The 22,186-nt window shown below is 43.2% G+C and overlaps 1 protein-coding gene across 1 annotated transcript; it reads right to left on the reverse strand.

Moving 5' to 3' along the window:
- Window positions 1–13,397: 13,397 nt before the first annotated feature.
- Window positions 13,398–21,729, reverse strand: LOC143331495 (protein LBH-like). The gene is made up of 4 exons (XM_076748414.1): window positions 21,542–21,729; window positions 17,200–17,278; window positions 15,905–16,079; window positions 13,398–14,374 (listed from the first exon to the last, which is right to left on the reverse strand). The coding sequence occupies exons 2-4, from the start codon at window positions 17,275–17,277 to the stop codon at window positions 14,307–14,309; spliced, it is 321 nt and encodes a 106-aa protein (XP_076604529.1). The 5' UTR covers window position 17,278; window positions 21,542–21,729; the 3' UTR covers window positions 13,398–14,306.
- Between the last annotated feature and the right edge of the window lie 457 nt (window positions 21,730–22,186).

Consider the following 22,186-nt stretch of genomic DNA (forward strand, 5'->3'; position numbering starts at 1 on the left):
AACCATGAGCATCATCGACACCAGTGCAGTGGGAGATCAGGTCTGGCTCCCAGTGGATGTTCCAGTCCATCCCAAAGGTGTTGAATGGGGTTGAGGTCAGGGGTTTGTGCAGGTCAGTCAGTTTCTTCTTGGGGACACTTTTAGTAACGTGACCTCTAGGCTGCTGTTTTAATGGCTGATTTTTCTCTTTTTGAGGTTATTGTTGCATATTTTATTCTCTACCTCGTCTATCTATCATCTATCTGGATAGGAAACAGTTAAACAGGTTTAAAAACCATGTTTGTTCTGCAGCAGATGGAATTTTTTTCCATTCAGGTTGATGTAAGAGTCTCTGAGCCTTCTCGAAATACCTTCAGAACAGCGCTAAGGGTTGTTAAATGACCTTCTGGGATTTTAAAACAATGCTGGGTGATTGCAGTAAATACACAAAGCGAAAGAGAAGATCAATCTTGAGAAACATAAGCCCGTAATTAGCGCGCTTTTGGTGCATTTTGATTTATGAAACTGAAATGTAAGCAGCAGAGTCAAACTTCATCATGCTTCACAAACTCCTACAGTTACATTTATTCAATGAAAGTGACGTCAGATCTGTCTATATATCTAATTATCTATCCATCTATGTTTAACACACACCATGCGCCTTCTCTCTCTTGTTGTTGAGATGAAAATGGCAGCATGATTGCACGTAGCATGCACAATGAGCAGCCGAGGGCCTGGGAGAGCTTCTTTGTTCAGTCAAAACAAACTGCCTCTACAACAGAGAGAAGAAAACCGAGACAGAAAATGACAGAGGCTTTAAATCACCTCAATTTTTGTGTCTGGGTGAAGTTTTGTCATTTTCAAGTTTGCAGACAAAGCTTGGTTTTGTGCGACACTGAAGTCGAATCCAGGTTAAGCACAAAAGTGTTGCTGTGTGTGTTTTTCTGCTGCACAGGATCTGATGTAATCATCCCTTGTGGAATTTATGAGCACTGAATTTTAAAGCCTGGCTTTGATGTTAGAGGACAGGGCGGCTGGTGAGAGCGGAGGAGCTCCAGTCAAAGATATTTGGATGAAATTAGCTGCACAAGACCTGAAATATTGAATAAGATCAAAATGGAGAGAGTACGTGTTCAAACAGGGAAATCTTGACTGCAGGCTAAAGGGAAGGAGCTGCTGGTTTGCAGGAGAAGAAGTGGACGATGAAGCCTTTACTTCCTTTAGCTGTGGCTGAGATGCCCTCGAGCACAATCGTTGAATCTAGAGTCGTCCTCGGTGAAGCCAACAGTGGGAGGCTGCAGTTCGACTGGGCAGCTTCCAGGTATGTCCGTGTAGTCGACATGGAGAAAAAATCTCACATGTTTAGAAAGGAGAAACATAAGTTAAAACACAGCAGTCGAATATCAGTGAAACAACAGTGGAGTTTTTATTTTCATGTCTCGTGACCTGGAGCCGTATGAACGACTGCAGGGTGAACGTCCACCTGCTGAGAGCTGCTTCAGGTGACGCTGCGAGCTCGATAACACACCTGACCGGCTCTGCCAGCATATGGTCGCCACCAGGGAGGAAATGTAGGACGCCACAGGGGACAGAACAGGTTAGACATGATCTATTCTCTCCCGCTCTGTGATTACAGGGAAGAAATCAGGCTGACTCTAATTTAAATAAGACTTTGTTTTTAAGATTAAGCAGGAGAGTATTTTCTGTTAGTGGAGCGGCGCCTGATTAATGACCCACGTCCACGTTATGATATTAAATGATAATAAAATCAGGTTACAGCCAGTTTTTCAATCTCAAACGCTTTTGCTAAGGTTCCTCCGGCTGTTTGTGCTGCACATTGTGAGTCTGAGTAGAGAACAACTGAACAACAACGCCTAAAAAAATCCACCTAAATATTACAAAGGATTTATCCATAGCTGTGAGAAACAATGATACTGCAGAACCTCTGTCCTCTTCTTTTGGTTGAATTTCCTGCAGTTTAGATGAAGTGTTGCATCTAAAACAGCTGCTTTTTGAGGCCGCGCTGAGGCACAGCGTCGCTCTGAGCTAAATGCTAAAATGCTAATAATGACAATGCTAATATGCTGGCATTTAGCAGGTGTAATGTTCATGATGATGGCACGAGATTAAACATTAAGATGGAATTAAATCTATAGATTCATGCACATGCAAATGTAGAAAAAGAAGTTTGACACAGGAGAAGAGGGTTTGACTCCCGCGTGAAGCTACGAGTCCACACTGATGGTTTCAATTTCATGACTATTTCATAAGACTGTGTTGCATCCTCATGAATTTGTGTCCCAAACTGAATTTGAGCCCATTTTAGAGCTGCTGAGATCTTTCAGTCTGGACCCAAGTGGTGGACAGAGCTAGCTGTTAGCTAGCAGGTACATAGCTAGCTGTTTTCTCTACAGCTAATCAAACCATGCAGTTTACATGGATGCATTTTACTCATAGTACTGTCTTAGTGGTGTACTATGAGTACTTCAGTCATGGAAATGTGGTCTTTGCTCAGCTCTTACAACCTGTGTAAGATTTCCTGTAAAAGAGACCATTTAGGATATATTTGAGCACTGTGGTAACATTACTGGAGTTGAGCTTTGCCTCATTATGTGAACGCTGAGGGGCACCAGAGTCCCTGCCTGTAATCCACACTGCTTGAAGCCGTCCTCTGTTGATGAAATCCAACAAGCCAACAGTCAGAGAAGGCAGCATGTGTTTGCCGTCCACCTGCAGTCTATAATTTCAGGGACATTATGTGCATTTTCAAAGAGCTGAACCGAACTGCACGTCTCATCTTATGTGGACTCCACAGGTAAAAGCATCCATAACAAGTAAATGACAGGCGCTGGGATGCACTCTGCACTCCTGGATCCATCTTTCTGTTATTTTTCATGTTTCCTATTCATGTTGTTAAAGGAGACGAGAAAGAAACCAAGTCAAGATGTTTTTGTCGATATGTCGAGAGTTCAAAAGAGGCAAATATCACAATGTCAGCATCAATGTTAAATGTCAGATTTTGTTGGCAGTCCCTCAGAAATGAAGACAAACAGCATTTTTTCAGGTTCATCATTTTGCAGTGTCCACACACAGAGAAAGAAATCCTGTACAGAGCAGGAAAAAATGATTTCTCTGCAAGAGAAGATAAACGACGACGTATTGGAAGCAGCAGGTCACACAGCTCGACTCTATATCATCAAAGTCCCTGAGGAGCGCCTGGTCTCACTAACCCTCCTCCTCCAGAAACATCAGCTCGCCTCGCTGCCATGTTGCTTTGGGAATAACCAAGTGTCGTCCTCTCTGTTGGGCTTTTCCGAAAAGCATCGAAAGCGTGACACGCAGTAAGAAACGCTGGAGCTCCGCCTGTCAGCGATCGAGTCTCTCCTGACTGAACTGCTCTCAGCTGAAGGCCTGTGGTTGAATGACAGGAGCCCAGACTGTAAACTGAACAGGTTAAAACTGCATTGCAGTACCTGATATTTGGACACGTTTCACATCCAGCAGACACAGAGCACCGTTTGGTCTCCACCACCTCCTGAAGAAAACTTTATTCCTTTATTGAGGGATTACCAGGAAATGGGGGCGAGAGAGGACTCAGACCGGGGACGTTGCTGTTCGTCGTTGCCGTTTTAACCTTTTGTTTGAGATTTTTAGCTGAAAACAGACGCCTGCTGGAAATGAGGAAAAATGGGCTAAAAGCAAACTTTTTCAGCAAAATTTCCCCGACATGGGATCAATAAAGTTTTCTATCTTATTCAATCCTATCTCATCATCACTTGACTTACTGTATTAGTATAATTAAATTCAAATCAGTTCAGTTTTGCTTCTATAGCGCCAACAATTCAATTGAAAAGTGGACCTTTAAAATTGGTGGACATGAAACAGGAGACAAGTTAGTTGCTCGCCAAATGAAATAAGAAATGCTTTATTTCCTAAAAATAAATAATACTTTTGAATATATCTATGAATTTTGGTGCGAAGCGGACAAAACAGTGTTCACTTATGATTCATTAATTCAAGTTACTTGTTAACTGTCTTTAGTCCGAGGACAGGAGGTCAGCTGAAATGTACAAAATGTGAAATTTGTCTACGGGCAAAGCTTAATTCAACATTATGGAGAGTTTTCAGTAATAAATGATTGATTGATTTGAGTTTAATGAAGCTTTTCTCTGAAGGAAACTTCACTAAACTTCCCTGAAATTCTGTTTTGCCTTAAGTGTTGTTAATACTTTCAGTTTTAAATTTTGTGTAACTTCACAGACTGAACATGATAGCAGCACAAATCCTTTGTTAGTTAAATAAAACAGTTAAAACAACATCAGAGTTTCCTCTGAACGAATATCTCTGCCCTCTCTTCAGCTCTGCAGAGGCTTTACGAGAGGCTGCAGATTAAAAAGCCGTGACTCCGGATAGACTTTAAATAATGCATGCGGCGTCATCGGCTCGGTGTCGCGTGTCCCAGCCGAAGATGCAGCGACTGTGTTCAGCCTGAGGGGCCCCGAGGCTCCGCGTGACCCGCTGGATCTCCAAGGCTTTGAGAGGGTCAACGAGCAAAATGAGGAACAGCTCAATTTCAATCAGGTGGTATTTACTTAACAGCAAAAGGCCACATCACATCCAGAGAATAGCTTTGTAAATGTCTCTTCGCTCGACGCCTGGATCTTCGCTCTATGACTGACGCAGGTTTTAAGGTACAGTCAACAGAGGTGCTACATAACAACTGAAGCACGGCACAAATATGAGGTACTTTACTCGTAGCACTTCCATTTTGGGAGTATTTCTGCTTTTCCTTCGCCACATGTCTGACCTTATATTTGAGATAAGTCACCCTTTGCGATTAAATATCTTGTATCTGTCGTAATCAGCAGCAGCATACAACAGCATGTTTTCACTTTACACTGAGAGATGAGGCACTGAGGATGTCCTTCAGAAGCGTTCTGAATGTGTGTTTGTGCTCATCCACTTTGTTTTTTGAAGTGATGAAACAAGTTAATCAGTGAACTTTAGAGATGCTTGCAGGCAGCTTTTGCTACATTTCGACAGAGCAGCAGCTAGCTGTTTCCAGTCTTCATGCTAAGCTAAGTTAAAGAGCAGTTTCATCAGTCTTCTCAGCTAACTCTCCCCTAGAAGGTCAATAAGCATATTTCCCAAAATGCTGAACTATTCCTAGAAATGTCACCGTAAGGAGCTTAAATTCAAAGGTTGAAATATTACTTTCATTCAGATTTTGGCTACAGGACTTGTTTGCTTTGAGCTAAACATTAAAATTTTCACGGTGGTATTTCTAAAATCAATAAAGAATCAGAGCTTATAACTTGAAGGAAATTAAAAAATACCTAACTTCAATATAAATTACATACACGCCTCCCAAATAAAATGGCAAAATACGTTCAAAATATGTTCAAATGTTCCCTCTCAATTGACACAGAAGTGGTTTCTGACGTCTGTGTCTCAAAACAGTGAAAATAACTCAGTTTTATGTCAGTGTGATGCTGTGGTTTGGTCGGGTTTAGGGGAAGATCACTGTTAAAATGATGACTTTGTGAGGGTTGGGGTCTTAACTTGATCCCCTCTCTGGATCTGGTTTTAGTCAGACTTCAGTCTAAACTGCGGCAGCCTCCGTCTGCAGGACTTTGTTTTCTTTTTGTGGGCTTGCTGCGACTCCCAAAAGAGAAAATAATACAGTCTGCTCCTTGATTGCACTCTCCCTGTTGTCTGCGTTCCTGTGTTTGCTGTTCCGGTGAAATTGCTGCGTGAGGTGCTGCTGCTTTATTGGACAGTATGCCGCAGACCCAGAGAGGGAAAAACCGAGAACGAAATGAGAGGAGAAAACACTTCGTGAGCTGAATTCTGACTCCTGATCACAGGCGAGCGCCAGCGTCATCCACGGAGCCAACAGGACAACATCCAAAGGCACATTTGAATTTTCAGTCATTTATTCACAGACTGAGCTTCACTAAATTAGATTAATGCCACAACCGTCACACGTAAAGATATTTTCCTCCGTTCTCACTCGGTGCACTTGAAACGTTAGCCAGTTTGCATTTACTGCTCAGACCTCTAACTGTTGGTGGGTGAATCTGACGAAGTATTCACATCCTTCACTTAGGTACAAGTACTAATACCACACTGTGAAAATACTCCACTACAAATGAAAGTCCTGCATTCAAAGCCTCACTTCAGGGAAAGTATCTAAGTATTATCAGCAGGATGTACTTAAAGTGTTTCAGGTTGAGCTACTCTGAACTACTTTATATCCTGGTGGCTGCTTTAATCTACAGCAATGCATCAGATTCTATAAGATCTTCTTATGTTTGCAGCGCGGCCGTCCTGTGAGGACCACGTATCTCCAATAAGTTTGATGAGCTCAGAAAAAACAGGCTGTTTTCAGCTTTGTGACGATACATTTTCAGCTGATCCAAGAGGCTTTTTAGAGAGTTTATTTAGCCAAAGAAGGAGAATTCACACTTCATCCTTCAGTTTAACACAAACACTCAACTCATCTGGAGATATGTGGTTTTCACTGGGCAGGAGGGGCATGAAAAACTAAAAAGTAACTAGTAACTAAAGGTGGCAGACAGATGTAGCCTCTGAGATGGAGTGGAAGTGCACAGCTGCACAAAATAAGAATCAAGTAAAGTACAACTACCTTAAAATTGTACTTAAATGAAGTACTTGAGTAAATGTACTCACTAAATGTTTTTATTGGCACATGTAGATCAGTGGGAAGCAGCTCTGTGTGGCTCTGACTTCATACAAAGATCATTTAAATTAACTCCAGTTTTCTCCAGCAGGTCTGAGTTTTTCCACAGATCACAGCAAAGATTCAGAGAAACAATCTCTGGTTCGCCGTCTGTAAACGAAATCAGTGCTGCCATCAAAGGTAAGCTCATCGTGACCGACTGCATCCCAGCGGCATGTGATGAATAAATAAACGAAGCATAATGAAACATATATTACAATAAAATCCAACAGCAGATCAGAACCCTGCTGAAACATCAGCGAGCGCATCCCTCCCTCCTCTCGGCTCTTCACGGCAGACATCTGGGCTCTTTAAGTCTCAGCTCTGTTTACCTCACGACGCCTTCACAAAAGCATCTACGGCGGGTGGAGGCGCACTCGCTCGGGCTGCAGCAGCCTCTCCTCCTCCCGGCCCTCTCCTGGCTCCACCTGCAGAGCCGCCCCATCTAAAATTGATTACGGTGACATTTACTATTCATAGAAAAGGTTACTAGAGTAACCCTGTGCTGTGCCGCATGTTTGAGTGGAGCATTATTCCCAAACAAATGAAGAGGCTCTCTTCACTCAACTGTGGACCAGAGCTGAATGGCAAACTGGTTGTGTAATTATGAATAATGTGCATCTCTGCTGCGTGTTTGGCTGATTTTTTTTTTCCTGCCCTCTGTTTAATTTTGAGAAGGGAGAGAAATACAGACAGTGGGTGTTTAAATTACTACTGTAAGATCAATATTAGAGTATTTTGATGGAGCTCTTACCCCTGAGCTGATGCTGGTCCAAACTCTTCCACACACTCTTGACCTTGGCAGATTTCTGAATGATCATCTCTGGTTGTTTAAAATGCAGAAAGTAGAGAAATGTAAAATAATGCCGCCTTATCGCCTTTACTGGCCTTGGCTAATCCGATTGGCTGGCAGGCGTAAAACTGTGTATTTTCGGTTAATAGTTTAACTCTTAATCAGAACTAAAGTGGTGATCTTCACCTGCAGGTAACCATGGCAACAACACTTCTGTTTCATCCTGCCTGAACTCTCATTGGTGGGGAAACAGGCGAGAGTTCAGGTGGGACCTCAAACCACACAGGTTTCTTTTAAAGTCATTTGTATAAAATATAGATAAATAAATTAATATTAGATCACAATTACCAGCTGCAGCATTTAAAGTGACAAACGCATCAGCAGTCACAGTCCAATAACATCACATATATTTAGATTTTATTCTGAAATGGGCCATTCTGGAAAATGAGAACTTTAATTTTGGTGTGTTAAGTACGTTGTAGATTTTGATGCTAATACCTTTGTGGTATTTAAACTTTTATGTGGGTAAAAGACTTTCAAGGTGCTCCGGCTGACTAGCTAATGCGCTAATGTTAGCTAGCCTGCAGTGAATGCTAACATTGTATTTTCCCTGCTGGAGGTTTGTTTCTGCACCGTCTTTGCTTTTTGGAGCCAGAAGTGACCATATTTGGATGAGAGGGTGGAGCTGTCGTTGTTAAACATTTCTACACCTCCATCCTGATTGGATCTGACTGAGAACCCGAGCAGCGTCTATTTTACTCTAACTGGGACCATAATTTACAAAATGAACATCATGCTGTGCTGAGGAAGACTTGAAACTATCAACTGAGACCATAAACTCGTTAGGAGACCGTTTACAGAGGTGATGAATCAAGTGAGAAGTCGAGTCATTTTCTACTAACAATCAGACTTATTTTGACAGCCCCCTGCTGGCCATTAGAAAGAATGCAGGTTTAAGGCACTTCAGCATTGGCTTCATTGATCGAACCCAGAAGCTCTGCAAGATCTAACAGAATAAAACCTGCAATTTATGGAGTTATTCAGTGAGTTTAGACATGGAAATGATGTAATCATGAAATATATGTCATTGAGTAGAAGATGCCAAAAAAGACTAAGATACTGACACTGTAATTATGAGGAAAACAACACTATTTTGGGAAGAAGTAAGCTGGAGGACGTTGCTTCCACATATAGCTGCATGTTAGTTGAAGGGTTTAAACACACTTCAGGTTTTGATTCAGCCACATAAACAATATGTTCCACTTGAAGTCACCAAGCAATTACAAGAGCGGCAACAAGTTGGCGGAGGAATGTTTACGTTGGCTTTCGGTTGCGGTCACAGCGCCGTGCTCGGCAGCCATGACGAGTCCAACGCGGAGGTGTTTTTTTACACTGTGTGGGCGTCGAACTCGAAGGCTGAGAGGTCTCAGAGGAGACGGAGCTCCTTGCTGGCTGCCGTCCATAAAGTACAGTAAGTGCTCTTCATACAATCAAACACGCTGCATCTCGCTACTCTTTAATTTAGTCAGTGCACATTCAAGTGTTTCATCAGATTCATGCTGCGCTTCATGAGTTCAGTCTTTCAACAAAACTCCTTTCTGCTTATGCTGCGCGGCACATTATCAGCATCGATTCCATACGCCGACACTGAGCCTTTAAGTCTGTTTGCAAACATTTCACTTGATTCAAGGCAACACTCGAAGCCTCCAAACGCAGCGTGAGAGCTGTTTACTGACTTCAAGGGGCATAAAGTTAGACATCCAATCACAAGTCTTCAAAAATCAGCTGCCTGAGTACAGATGTGATATTTTTCCATACGAGTACGAAGGTTTGTGCACGGCTCAGGTCGGGAGGGCTCTGATTAAAACCACCCTGAAGCTCACTGGTGTCAGCGATAACAGTGGGATGAGATGCCAGAAGATACTAAAAGACAACATTCACCCCGGCAACATCCTGCCGCCATCTAGCAAGCGATACAGAAGTATCCGCTGCCGTACCAGCAGACTGCAGAGCAGCTTCTTTCCTCAGGCTGTGAGACCCCTCGATCCATCCTCCATACATCATGAAAGACTTCAGTACAACTTGAATTTCCTTGTAAAACTGTGAACATTAGAAATGTGCTCAGTTTCACCTCAACACGATGCTCAAACAGTTGAACCTCCTGAACTTTGATTTTGCTCTTGAAGGAATTGTTCTACATTTTGTGAAATACCTCTGCTGGGTTTCTATCTGTAAGTCGAATATGAGGCTACAACCAGCAGCCAGTTAGCTTAGCTTAGCACAAACACTGGAGACAGGGGGAAACAGCTAGCCTGGCTCTGTCCAAAGGTAACACCTACAAGCAGCTTTTTAAGCTTTTACTAATTATTTAACATGTTATAACTGGTTTGTTTAGTCCTTAAAAAGTGTTTTGTCATCACCATGAGGCTATGGAGGATCCAGGAAGTCACTGCACATGGCCGACACAGAGTCCAGGTCAGCCTTCTCATGTAACTCTAAATGAAACTTCCTAAAACATTGAACTATTCCGATAAATTTCTTCTTAACGAGGAGTTCATGTGCCAAACTATTAAGATGCCTTACTCAAAATCAGATTTTGCTTGACTACATTAAAGGCTCGCTATGCAGGAAGTGTTGGTTAGTGTTTGTAAACAGTTTTTGGCCCACCATTTCCACAGCTTCCTGTTGGTGCTTATGGTCTGGCACCTGGTCTCAGCTGTGTGCCGTTATTGGCTGGGAGCTACACGCAACTATTTATTTGTTATTGTGGCAGAAATATGCTGACTATTAAATATCCTTTAAATAAAATGTTTGACTATTATGATCATCATTCTCAATTCAAACTCTATTAAAACTTTGATCAATAAGAGTTTGGTGCCGTCATCTTTGGAGCCACTGCTGTTAACTGAATGTTTACATGTATTTTGGTTCTATATTGTGACCTATGTAGATTTATGTAGATTTTGTGTTGTCTGTGGTGCGTTTGACATTACAGCCACACTACAAATCTCGTTATCCGGTCGTGGAGAGCTGCGAGAGGACAGCGTTGGGCTGCAGGCGGAGGGCGGGTGCGCGTTACCTCGGCCTATCACGGACACATTTGAAAGACCCGTTTGAAGCCAGCAGGAGTGGGAGATGAAAGTCCTGGCACAGCACACTTTGACATCATCAAAACACAACTCCCTCACAACACTCAGCAGCTCTAATGGCTGTGTTAAAAGGTACTTTTAAATACACAGATTTACAAGTGGCCGCTGGCATGGTCCGCACGCGCTTTGTTCTGAATTGAACATGAATGAATTCGACATAATGAAACAGGAGAGCAGCCAGAGGAGGTAAAGCAGAGCAAAATAATGGTTTTACTGAGACTGAGCTAAAATGTTGGATTTGTTTGCACTGAGGATTTAGCAGAGTGAAGCTTCATTGATTTAATGCTTTGTGTCACCAGTTTGGGGGAGAAGGGAGGAAAACAAGGAAGGAGAGCGTAAAAGGGGCAATAAAAGGTGAAATCCAACAAACAGTTCTTGAGATATTTCAGCCTGGACCGAGAGGAGGACCGACAGACACAAGCAGACATGTTTAATATACACAGGAAGGTATGATTGAGAGGAAATCTGTCGGTATGTAAGTGCAGCATCATGGATCTTGTTGTACAAATCCGCCGGGATGTTTTACTGATTGCAGCGCTGCAGCAGCAAATGTTAAAAGCTTCCACCTTTGTGAGAATTATCTGTGAAATATGAGCGAGACACAGTGTGTGTGTGTGTGTGTGTGTGTGTGTGTGTGTGTGTGTGTGTGTGTGTGTGTGTGTGTGCGTGAGCCATCTTTAAGAGGAGAGACGAGTCCTTCTCCCTCTGAAAAACAGCTTGTGACATTTGAGAGATAATTGACACTGCACTTTTCCCCCCTCGCAGCCTCGCTCCCCGGAGCCCTTCATTCTCCCAGGAGTGACCCCGCTTGCTCCGACGAAGTGCTCTTCACAAGGTTGTCATCGGAAAGGTCAGATCCAGAGAGCGAACGAGGCATGAAAGAAGGAAGATGGAGATCCCACCATCCATCTCGCTGTCTGGATCAAGACACCAATCTGACCTTTAACAGTATATCAGCCTCAACAAGCTGTCAGAGCGTACGTGGGAGCGCGGCGCATGATGCCTGTTGGTCTGAGCGAGTGTGTATACGAGACACAAAGACTTTTAACGACTAACATTCATAATATTTACATGAAACTGCTCAGTTTCCAGTTTAATGTAAGTCTTCTTCTGTGCACGGCGTACTCGGAAGTATTTTCATTCTATCATTGCTTAAATTTGAAGTTATTAAGGCAACATTTGGGGATTCATTTCGAATTTAATCCCTTAAATGTCATAAAACGGAAAAATTAACATCACAGTTTTCTAAAAGCGAATGTAATGTCTTCAAACTGCTTGTTTTGTCTGACCAGCAGTCCAAAAACCCAAAATACTCATTCAGTAACAATGAGAAAAGCGACAAGTCATCACGACTGAGAAGCTGCAACAAGAAAATATTTGATATTTTTCTTGATGAGTAATTACTAAAATTGCTGTCAGCTAATCAATTAATCAACTAATTGTTTCAACACTTAACGGCGCCAACATTTGAGCCTTTTTTAGTACGTTCATGGAGGAGTTTTTGTTCTAAACACACAGAAAGAAAAGCTTTAATCAATTTGACATTAAAGTCTGTAAAGCCATTAAAAGTACAGTTCTGTGGAAGTTCTTTGTTTTGGGTGAAATAGCTCGCTACTTCATGATAATAATAAAAAAAGTCCAACTTTTACAGTATTTCACCCGTTAAATCTGGGAATCGATCAGAAGCAGCTGAGTTTTACATGTTAAAAACGAACAGAAACCTCACTTCAGGCTAAAAACTGTTTCTAGCTTTTGTTAAACAGTTTTACCTCTTCAGGCCTCTAAAAACGACTGAATTGAAACGATCCATGAAGGCAACACCAGCCTTCAGAGCTGTGATCAGAGGTCACGAGCCGACGTCACTTTGCTTTAAAGGACCAGGAGCCAAACGGCTTTGGAGCCACGGCCTCATCAAACCTGAGTGAGCTTTGCAAAATTTAGCCAAAACGCAGATGAACACAGACGCCTGCTGGACGAGTCGCCGGGTGGTGCAGACTGAACCACCTGCAGCTGAACACCAGTGAGATGAAGGAGCTGATGGTGGATTCTTCTGAGGAGCTGGACTCCGTGGAAGCGGGGACAGAGAGGACGATGCTGGGTGAGCATCCTGAACGTCTCCATGACATTTAGACAGAGACGTCTTCCCCGAGGCGTGGAGGAGATCATGGCTGCTGGCGGCCATCAGACAGTGAAGATCATCCCTGCTTCATCACAGCGTGGACGTCAGTGGACCAGGACGCTCTGACGTCTTTATGGACTCATTGATTGGACTCAAGTTTTGGCACAGAGCAATAGATCTATTTAACCTTTTAACATATAAATGTAATGATTACATGGACTAGTTGGGTGAAGTGTCCATCGGTCAGGCAGACCAGGACTCACGTTAATAATTATTGCACCATTATTGGTGTTTTTGCACCAAAGCAGCCGTTTAATCAGAGTAAACTACTGTCGAGCAGATGAGGAGCAAACAGAAACGCCCTGAATGCTGACATCGCAGAGCGTAAAGCGGAAGCTCGACGTCGTTTTCGTTCGCGTTACTCATCAGAACCAGACAAACGTCGCTGTGGCTGAGATGTGTCTCAGCATTAAACCCAGCAGCTGTATCTTTGTACTGTGGTGATGCTACTTTTACTGAAATATTTAGTCCACCACTGCACTTCAGGTGCTCCAGACCTTTCCCCGTATTTCAGATCTTCCAGAGCAAACCACAGGGACAATGAATTAAAGAGCATTTTAAGAATTTTCAAAAGGTTTATTACTTCTGCAATAATTTAGGCTTCCAGTATTTTAAAAAATATCATGTCTGTGACAAGCGACACACATCTAAAATATCCTGGCTGTTTTTACTTCTGTAGTCTGTAACAAAATGGATTGCCTTTAAACTCCCGTCAACATATTGCTCCAGTATCTCAAGTAAAACTCAACCCCATCACATTCCCTTCAACACCTACTGCATGAGGACAACGCTCACATATTAGAATATATTAAAGAATGTATCGTAGTAACACCGAATAAAGTGATGAAGGCTTCCTTAATCAAACACGGTTCTTTAAAACATCGCAGCTATTACAAAGTGAATCGTGAGACCAAGATCACCAAAACTACAGCAGTCAGCACTTAACATACAGTGATGTCATTTACATCTAGAGTTAATGTAAAAACTGTGCACAAAATACAGGAGCTACCATTAGTAGTAGTAGTAGTTTTAGTATGGCACACATGAGCTCAATACTTAAGACAGCATTTAGAAACATCTGTCCAGACCCCGTGTGATGTTGAGACATCTGGACGACGAGGGCTTGGAGCCAGACAGAAACTTTAATTAATCGAATGAAAAACCTATATTTATATCAAAATCACAAAGCTGTAAATCATCTTCATTAGCGTAACGTGTCAGAACAACCTCCTTCATCAGCGGCGATGATGAGTACACCGAAAGAAAAAACACCTGGACATGTACTGAAGAAGACTCTGGCTCCAAGCCCGGGAGCTGGGGTTCGGGAATCTGTTTTCTACCCTTCCTCCTCTGCCTCTGTAATCTGTCTGTCAATGCAATCTGCTCTTCTATTGGACTCTTTTTCATTCATCCAGGTCTGGACACACTCACAGTAACAGTGGATTACGCAGCAGGAGAGTTTGTTCAGTTGGAGTCCTGCATCTCGGCACCTGAAGCCTCTTCATCCACGCCGACGCTCGACTGCTCCTCATCTGGAAAAACACGCAGGATTACCGGATTACTCCTAAATACGTCACATCAGATCAAATGACTTCTGTCACTGTTCTGTTGCTGCGAATGAACAGATCTTGTGTCATGATGCCTTCATCAACACAGTAAAACAACACTTAGCGGTCAAGCTAGCAGCTCTTTTTTAAGCATTCTTTCTCCTAAGCAGGAGCTGTTAACGAGTATCACCAACGATGGCAACAACACACTGATCACAACCGTCAAACTGTCCATATGGTTCTTAAATCGACGTTGGTTTAACGAGTAAAAACCAACAGTAGATGAAGTCATCTCATGTTTAAAGCAGCAGGTCCTCAGATCAAACTCAACAGGAGATCAGATAGAATTTCTGAATGTCTGAGCTCGACTGGAATCATATTCTCTAACATCTTGATCGGCCACAAACCGCACTTCTTTATCTCAGACGTGGTGAACGCTGCTGCTCAGCTGCATTTCTCCACCTAAAGTGGCGCTTAAAGGCGGCCTGAAAGCCAATAACATGAATGCAGAGAGCCGACCGGAGGCAGACAGGTGCAGATCCACGCTGCTCCAGGTGAAAACGTCTCCCCTCCAGTGATTCATCCGCAGAGGGAAACTGCGTTAATCTGAAGTTGTGAGACTCCAGCTGCTCGGTCGGACTGATGCTGCCGCTCTTCTCTCAGCTCACTGATGCAAATCATCAGGTCTCTGTGCAAACTGTCACAGCGCAGCGCTGAGCCGCATCACCCAGCGTTTCCTGCTCACGCTCCGCTCAGCCGCCCAGGTGAGACCGACTGCAACGAGCTTCATTAGCATAACTGACTGCCAGCAGGAAGTCATTACAGGAAATAACCTTTTATGGGCATAAAGAGATGGATGTTCGTTTCTCAGGTCGGCCGCTCGTCTTGTTTGGAGACGCTCTGTTTGTACGACTGTATGATCGCCTGGAAAGTAACTAAATACAATTACTCAAGTACTGTACTTGTGTAGAATTTTGAGGTACCTGCACTTGACAAGTATTTCCATTCTGTGCAGCCGTATACTCCGCCGGCTTTCAAAGGGAAATACTGTATTTTATTCGACAGCTTTAGTTCCTCCATAAAAGCACATGATAATCTAAATAAAAGACATTTTTAAATAAATAAAATAAACATTTCAAAAATCTACTTTGGTCCTCTTGTCACATTTCAGATGTCTACGAGTCATTATAAAGCCACTTCTCACCTCTAAACTTCTCATAATGCTTTAATTGAAATATCAGATATGTCATTAAAAAACATGAAAGATTGGAGAAAAGTCCCAAAAATGACAAGATTTGTACATCAGAGCCTTTTTTTCTTTCATCATTAATCATCTCATGTCCGCTCAGGTTTACTTTGTGACCCTTTGGAGGGGCCTGAGCCACAGGTTGGGAACCTCTGGACTAAATGAAGTGTGAACGAGCAGCTGCAGCAGTGAAATGCTGCTGTAACACTGAAGCACTGTCAAAAATCTGATGATGTAACAATGATACGTCAGTCATTTCGGGTCCTCACCTGCAGCTTCCTCCTCGGCACGCTGTCTCTCGGTTTGGGCGTCCGGAGAGCTCGGCTCGTCCGGCGGCCAGCGCAGCTCGCCGCTCTCCACCTCGGCCGCGTCCATCGGCTCGACCACGATGGACGGGAGCCTCTTGGACAGCTTTGGATACCTTTCATGGGTATCTGGGAAGATCTGTTTGAAGCTTATGTAAGGTGGACTGGAGGGTTCTCATATTTGATGGGACAGAAACATCATTACTGTCACTGAACAACAATGCAGTTGATGGGATTAGGAAAACTGCGCGTATGAGATGAAGGATCAGCAGCTGGACTGATGAAGATGACTCCACTGATTTGTTGCTTTGATCTCAAACTGCAAATGTGCATGAGCTCGTGTTGCCTTCTTTTCTATTTTCCACTTAGATGTAAATGTTTAAAACTGTCTAAGTCTGATTCATCAGAGCCGACTGCAGTGACTCCTCAGTCTTGTTAAATAAGGGCTTTAATTATGTCCAAAATGTCCTCCATCAAGCTCTGAATCATGCTCAAACATGGGCTGCAGCCATTTTAATGAGTTTAATGTGTAAAAATCAACAGGAGAGGAAACGACCTCTTGTTGCAACCTTCACGAAAAATCCTTGATTAGATCAAACTAAGAGAAGATAAAATGAAAAAGCAGTGTATCCATTGAATAAAGTGAAAATAATAGGATGTGTGTCTGAACCCGGCTGGACTTCTCAAACACCTGCAGCGGGCCGTGAGTGATGATCGAGAGGGGAAACTTTCGTGTGAGTCCATACATCGTTTTCTGGGAAAATCCTTTAAGCTCAGATTTAACATCTTTATGTTCTGACCTGCAAATCACCGAATCAATACCTCCTGAGAAAAATGCATTCAAACGTTGGTTTTCAGTTTATTCTGTTGTCGTTTTCCCATCTCACCAGAGAAAGTTGCTTTCAGTAGATTTTAGTTGCTTTCAGTAGATTTCAAACTAAGTATCCGCCTGGCACTCTAAAATAAAGCAGGACTGATGACTTTTCCTCTTTAATGATGATACGTTATGTTTAGAAAATAAATCGCACAGTAGTAGACGATAACTCACTCGTCCTTTTAGCTCAGCTGGATAAGACACGTAACATTTACTCGCAGCAGGACGGAGTCCAACTAATGCCCTTCGACGCATCAACCCACATTTTACTCTTGCTCATCACTCCTCTGACTCACCACTGTGTGCTTTCTACTTGAATAAAACAGGACTGGTCTGAAATAATCTGAACACACATATGCACATTCACACACACCTGGAAGGATACTGCGCCCTGATCCGCCGCTGCTCCGCCCCCGCTGAAGTCCTCCGTACCTGGCTCCAGAGAGTTCATCACCTCAGTCATCCTGGAGGAAAACAAGTGCCGATGATCAACCAATCAGTTCGCTGCCTGTGCAGAAACTCTCTCCTTTGGCTCTGAGGTGGTTGATGTGAAACCCCGAATGTTCAGATGACTGCACGCTATCTTTCCTCATTCCTGATTACTGACCAACGTCAGGAGCAACACCTGGCACGAACATTCGTCTGTGATCCGATCACAAGTGGCTCTGAGGACAAACGCATCCAACAGGAAGCTCTGAGAGCCGATCACTCAGACCACATTCAGACGGGGTCTGGACCACGTGTGGCCACATTCTTTGAGGAGTGAGCAGGCAAACGTGTCCTGGGCTCCACTGAAGGACTCAAGTGACGTCCTCTGGGTGGAAGTTATGGGGTGTCAATGGCCTCAAGTTAAAGTGTGAAACAACACAAAGAAGCCACAACAATAATGACCAAAAGTGCCAAACACCTGAAACACTGCATGTGGTGGACATGTGAGAAAAATATTCAAACAGCCTGTAGCTGAAGAAAACACTGAAGAAAGTACTGCATTTAAAATGAAGCTATTCAGCAAAGTTGTGGACTGGACAGACAAACGATGAGGACAACAGCGCTGAGGCGAGCTTCAGCTTCATCTGATGATTCTCTGCAGGTTCATCACTACAAGCAACCGCATTGTTTTCACATTGTGAAGTATAAAAATATCCATCACAGCTGCTTTAACTGGTATTATAACTGCAGTTCCTCAAATGGCCACTCGAGGCTCCAAAACCAAGCCAATCCCCACAGACCCCTGTTTTAAAAAGTCTGAGTTTACAGCAGAAATAAATACGTTTGCAGCAGTTTTCATCTCTAAAGGGATGAATCTTCATGCAACTCACTCACTTAAATTATTTTAAGGCTTAAAGTTACGCATAATTATTGGTGTGTCCACTTTGAGTGACAGCTAGCTGCTAGGTTTCAGCGACCAGGCCTCATTTGGCCCCCATCAGCTCCACCCACGCTCCACCTCTCGGCCCCTTCTCGGATTAGAGTTTGGTGTTTGGAGTCAGGCGCTGCCAAGATGGCGACGGCTGGAGTCACTGAGGTTGATAATGGCTCTTCAGAAAGCTGTGGGCGACGTCACGGAGACTACGTCCATGTTTTATACAGTCTGTGGTTTTGACCAGTGTCTCAGCAGAGGATCATGACATCCTCCACCTCCACCTCCACCTCCACCTCCACCTGGTTGTGCATTATACCTAGAATAATACTGCGAGCAGAAAAACTGGACTTGTGTTAAAAATCTAGACTCTCTGCCTCCTTAAATCCAGCCAGCAGCACCAGTCTTCTGCTCACTGGTGAAAGCCAGTCTTTACATGTGACAAGTTATCAGAAACACCACTTTCCATACAATCACACCAGCAGTTGCTGTTGCCATGGGGACGAGCGATTGAGATTGTATGCCTCTGATTGTCTGAGTAGTGCACTTTGCCTGAGCGCACGAGGCCCAGAGCTGATTTGGGGGTATTCATGTGTGCCGTTACGCAGCAATTACCGCCGTCAGGACGGGGCCGCGTTGTTGTGAGACTTCTCTGTGAAACCTGGAACCGCTTCTGTCCTTCATCATCGCGGCGCTGAGACAATGCAGCCTTTATTCTTCATCAGAGGCTCGCATTGTTCCTCCAGAGGGAATCTGTGCGGTCACTCCGGCCCGTCTCGCGTCCGCGTATTTAAAAAAAGGCTGTTAGGTAGCAGCTGAGGAGGCTTGTAGAGCTCTGCCCGTGATTCCAGCCTGACCTCATGCATTCATTCTGTGCTGAGGTGAAGCGTAACAGACACAAAGATTTAGATGCTGATGCCAGGCGTGACGCGTCTGTCATGCTTTGATTTTTTCCTCTCCAGATGAATAATGATTTCTTACTTAAGCCATTAGGTCTGAACAAGGTTATCCGTGTGTTGCTGTCTGCCTGTTTGCTCTGTGGGAAGCTGCTTCACTTCTGCCTCGACAGAGGAAAATTAAATGTTAAGGCGCTCTCCATTTTCAGCTGCTGCTTCACATTGTGGCATCTTGCATTGTAACAATGGAAAATGTCTATTCATCGAGTTGAAGCGAGCAGAAGCCGTTTTAAAGTGTTGAAGCAAACGTCACGTCAGCGAAGATTTCATGGTTGTTGACTTTCTGGATGTTGTAAGAGAATCAGTATCAGAACTACAAATATTAAAGGGCCCCGTGAAGTTTCCACCTAAACAAACGAAAGCAGCACAGAACGTTTGCAAAGTCCATTTTTAAAAAAATATTTTTATTATTTGCCGGCCTTTGTTGGTACATTACAAGCAACGTGAGACCAACAGCAGTGACCACTAACAAAACGGGGGCCCACTTGTAAAAACATTGCTCCACAGCGCTACTAGTGGTCAAAACATCCACATGGTACCTTTAAGCACGTATTGGAGGTACAACGATCAACTGTTTTCATTACAGTTTCATGTATTGCTTCATAGAAAAAGTCAAAAGTCAAAGGCAACTTGTACTTCAGTAGAAGTAGAAATACCACTGTGTAAAAACACTCTATTACAAATAAAGACCTGCATTCAAAAGCAAACTTAGCAAAATGTTCTTAAAGTATCACAAGTAAAATTATTGACTGATTTTGCTAATTCTTTATTATTCGCTGTCAAAAAGTCAAACTCTATTTAATTCAAAAAGCTATGAAAAAGAGAAAAGTAGAAATCTTGACATTTTTAAAAGTCGAGAGCTGCAAATGTTTGAATTATTATTTATGTACTAATCAAACATCGAAGCTGTCATCAGTTACTTCTGTGCTGATTGGATAATTGAGTAATCAAACAGTTGTTTCAGCATTAGTCATTATTTTCCATCATCTGACGTCTACACCTTTTCCAAAACTTAAAGTCCAACAGCTGTAACGATTGGTCAAACGACAGAAAATAAATCAGAAGCTAGTCTGACGATAGATTCACTGTTTAAGGAAAAATGACTTCTCAGTTGTTTGGATTTGTTCCTTTTCTCTTTTGACAATAATAATCATTTGGGATTTTGGACAGTTGGTGGAATTAGACGAAGCGTTTGAGGACATCGTGTTGGCTTTCAGGAGATTTTAACAAGTATTTTTCACTGTTTTCTGCCTTTATAGTCTGAAAATAATTGGCAGATTAACTATAATGAAAATCTTGAATCTTGAAAGCCAAAACCCACAGGAGCACCTTGATGTACTGCAGCATCACTCAGCTGCAGACTTGAGTTTGAAGCCAGATGCTTGAACCTACGAGTCTTTTTTAATTGATTTCCACTTGAAAGGCACCCAAATCTCCACAAAACGATTCTGCTCGTGGCCACCATCTCATCTCCCATTCTGGCTGTTTGCTTTTCACATGAAAGATGTGCATCTGGTGTGACCTCACGGATTAAAATTCCTCCTCTCTTCTGTCCATCATGAGATTCATCATGGTGGAGATGGTCCAGTTAAAGGCGCAGGAATAGTCTATTGATGGGATGCTGCTCGAATGGCTGCTCTACTCTCTCTCCTCTTATCGCCCCAGCTGCACTTCAAACATTTTTTTTTTTTTTTCTCCAATTTCTGCTACTAAACCAGAGCCAGCAGCAACACCACCTCCTCAAATGCAGGTTCCTCAGATAAATCCAGTAAGTTTTTACAGCCCAAGGACATGAAAAAAATTCAATCCATGGCCAAATATGGAGATATTCTTCTTTACTTACCAACAGCCTCCTGAAATGGTCCACTGCTCTGTTTTCTGTGCAGTTTCAATAGATTTATTGGCCTAATTCACATCTCCTGCTTTATATTTGGACTCAGATGCACCAAGTAGATGTTTTAATGGCAAAGAAACTTAGTTGTATGCATTTGATACATTGACAACATTATGTGTAATTTATTAAATGTCTCTATTGGAGCTTTACCTGCATGGCACACAACAGGTAGCCAGTTTACTGCAGGTAGCAGATACTATTAATAGATTTAAATACCGGTGTATGAAACACAGCTTCTGCTACACCTACACTTACACAGACCACGCAGGCTGATCAGCTTTCTGCCCACAATCCCACACACTGAGCATCACCAGAGCACAAAACCCACAGGGGGAAGCAGCTTTTATGAATTCTCCTAAAGCTCTCAGGTCCAGCTGAAACCATTAAACTCATTAGTTACTTTTATTTTAAAATTAAAAAAACGAATAAAAGCTGCTTCTTTCTCAGGGTTTCACATGAAGAAACGCTTGTCTGATTGTTTCCAGAGTGGTTTAAAAGGCGGATAAAAGCTCCGTACCTGTCTGCGGGCTGATCCAGTGTCTCAGAGCAGGAAGGTGTCCGTCCTCCGCTGCTTCATCACACTGATGCTGCTGATGCTGATGAGGATGATGATGATGGTGGTGATGATGGAGATGATGATGCGGGCTGTTGTGGGCGACAGGCGGCGGGGCGAGCGAGGCTCCCGGTGAAGTTGCCGCTCGCAGTAAAGTGTTCGGAGCGTGCGCAGTGGAGCGGGACCGGTGCTGCGTTAAAGGACTGTCGAAAACGTGACGATTGGAGGTGAGTGGGAACGAGGTGCTGTAGTGAGATCAAATGGCAAGAAGTATGTCTCTTCCCACGAGTACATGGGGATATGTATTTTGGGTGGTTTGTGCAAGTGCCCCTTAGTTCCAGTTAAGGAGTATTTTAATACTACAGCATACAATGATACTTTAAACAATAGCTAACTGCAGCTTGTGCCTCTCATGTACTGACTTCAAACCCAACCAACACCTTTGGGATGATCTTGACCACCAAATGCAAACCACATGTTATTGCCCAACATTGCTATTTTATGTGGCTGATGCGCTTGTGGCTGAATGTGTCTGGATCTGCAGTCTCCCCTCCTTTCCCCCCTCGTTCCTGGTATCTCCTGTTTGTCTCTCACCTGTCTGTGTTCCTG

This window comes from Chaetodon auriga, chromosome 14 (genome assembly GCF_051107435.1).
Source record: "Chaetodon auriga isolate fChaAug3 chromosome 14, fChaAug3.hap1, whole genome shotgun sequence".
Lineage (NCBI taxonomy): Eukaryota > Metazoa > Chordata > Actinopteri > Chaetodontiformes > Chaetodontidae > Chaetodon > Chaetodon auriga.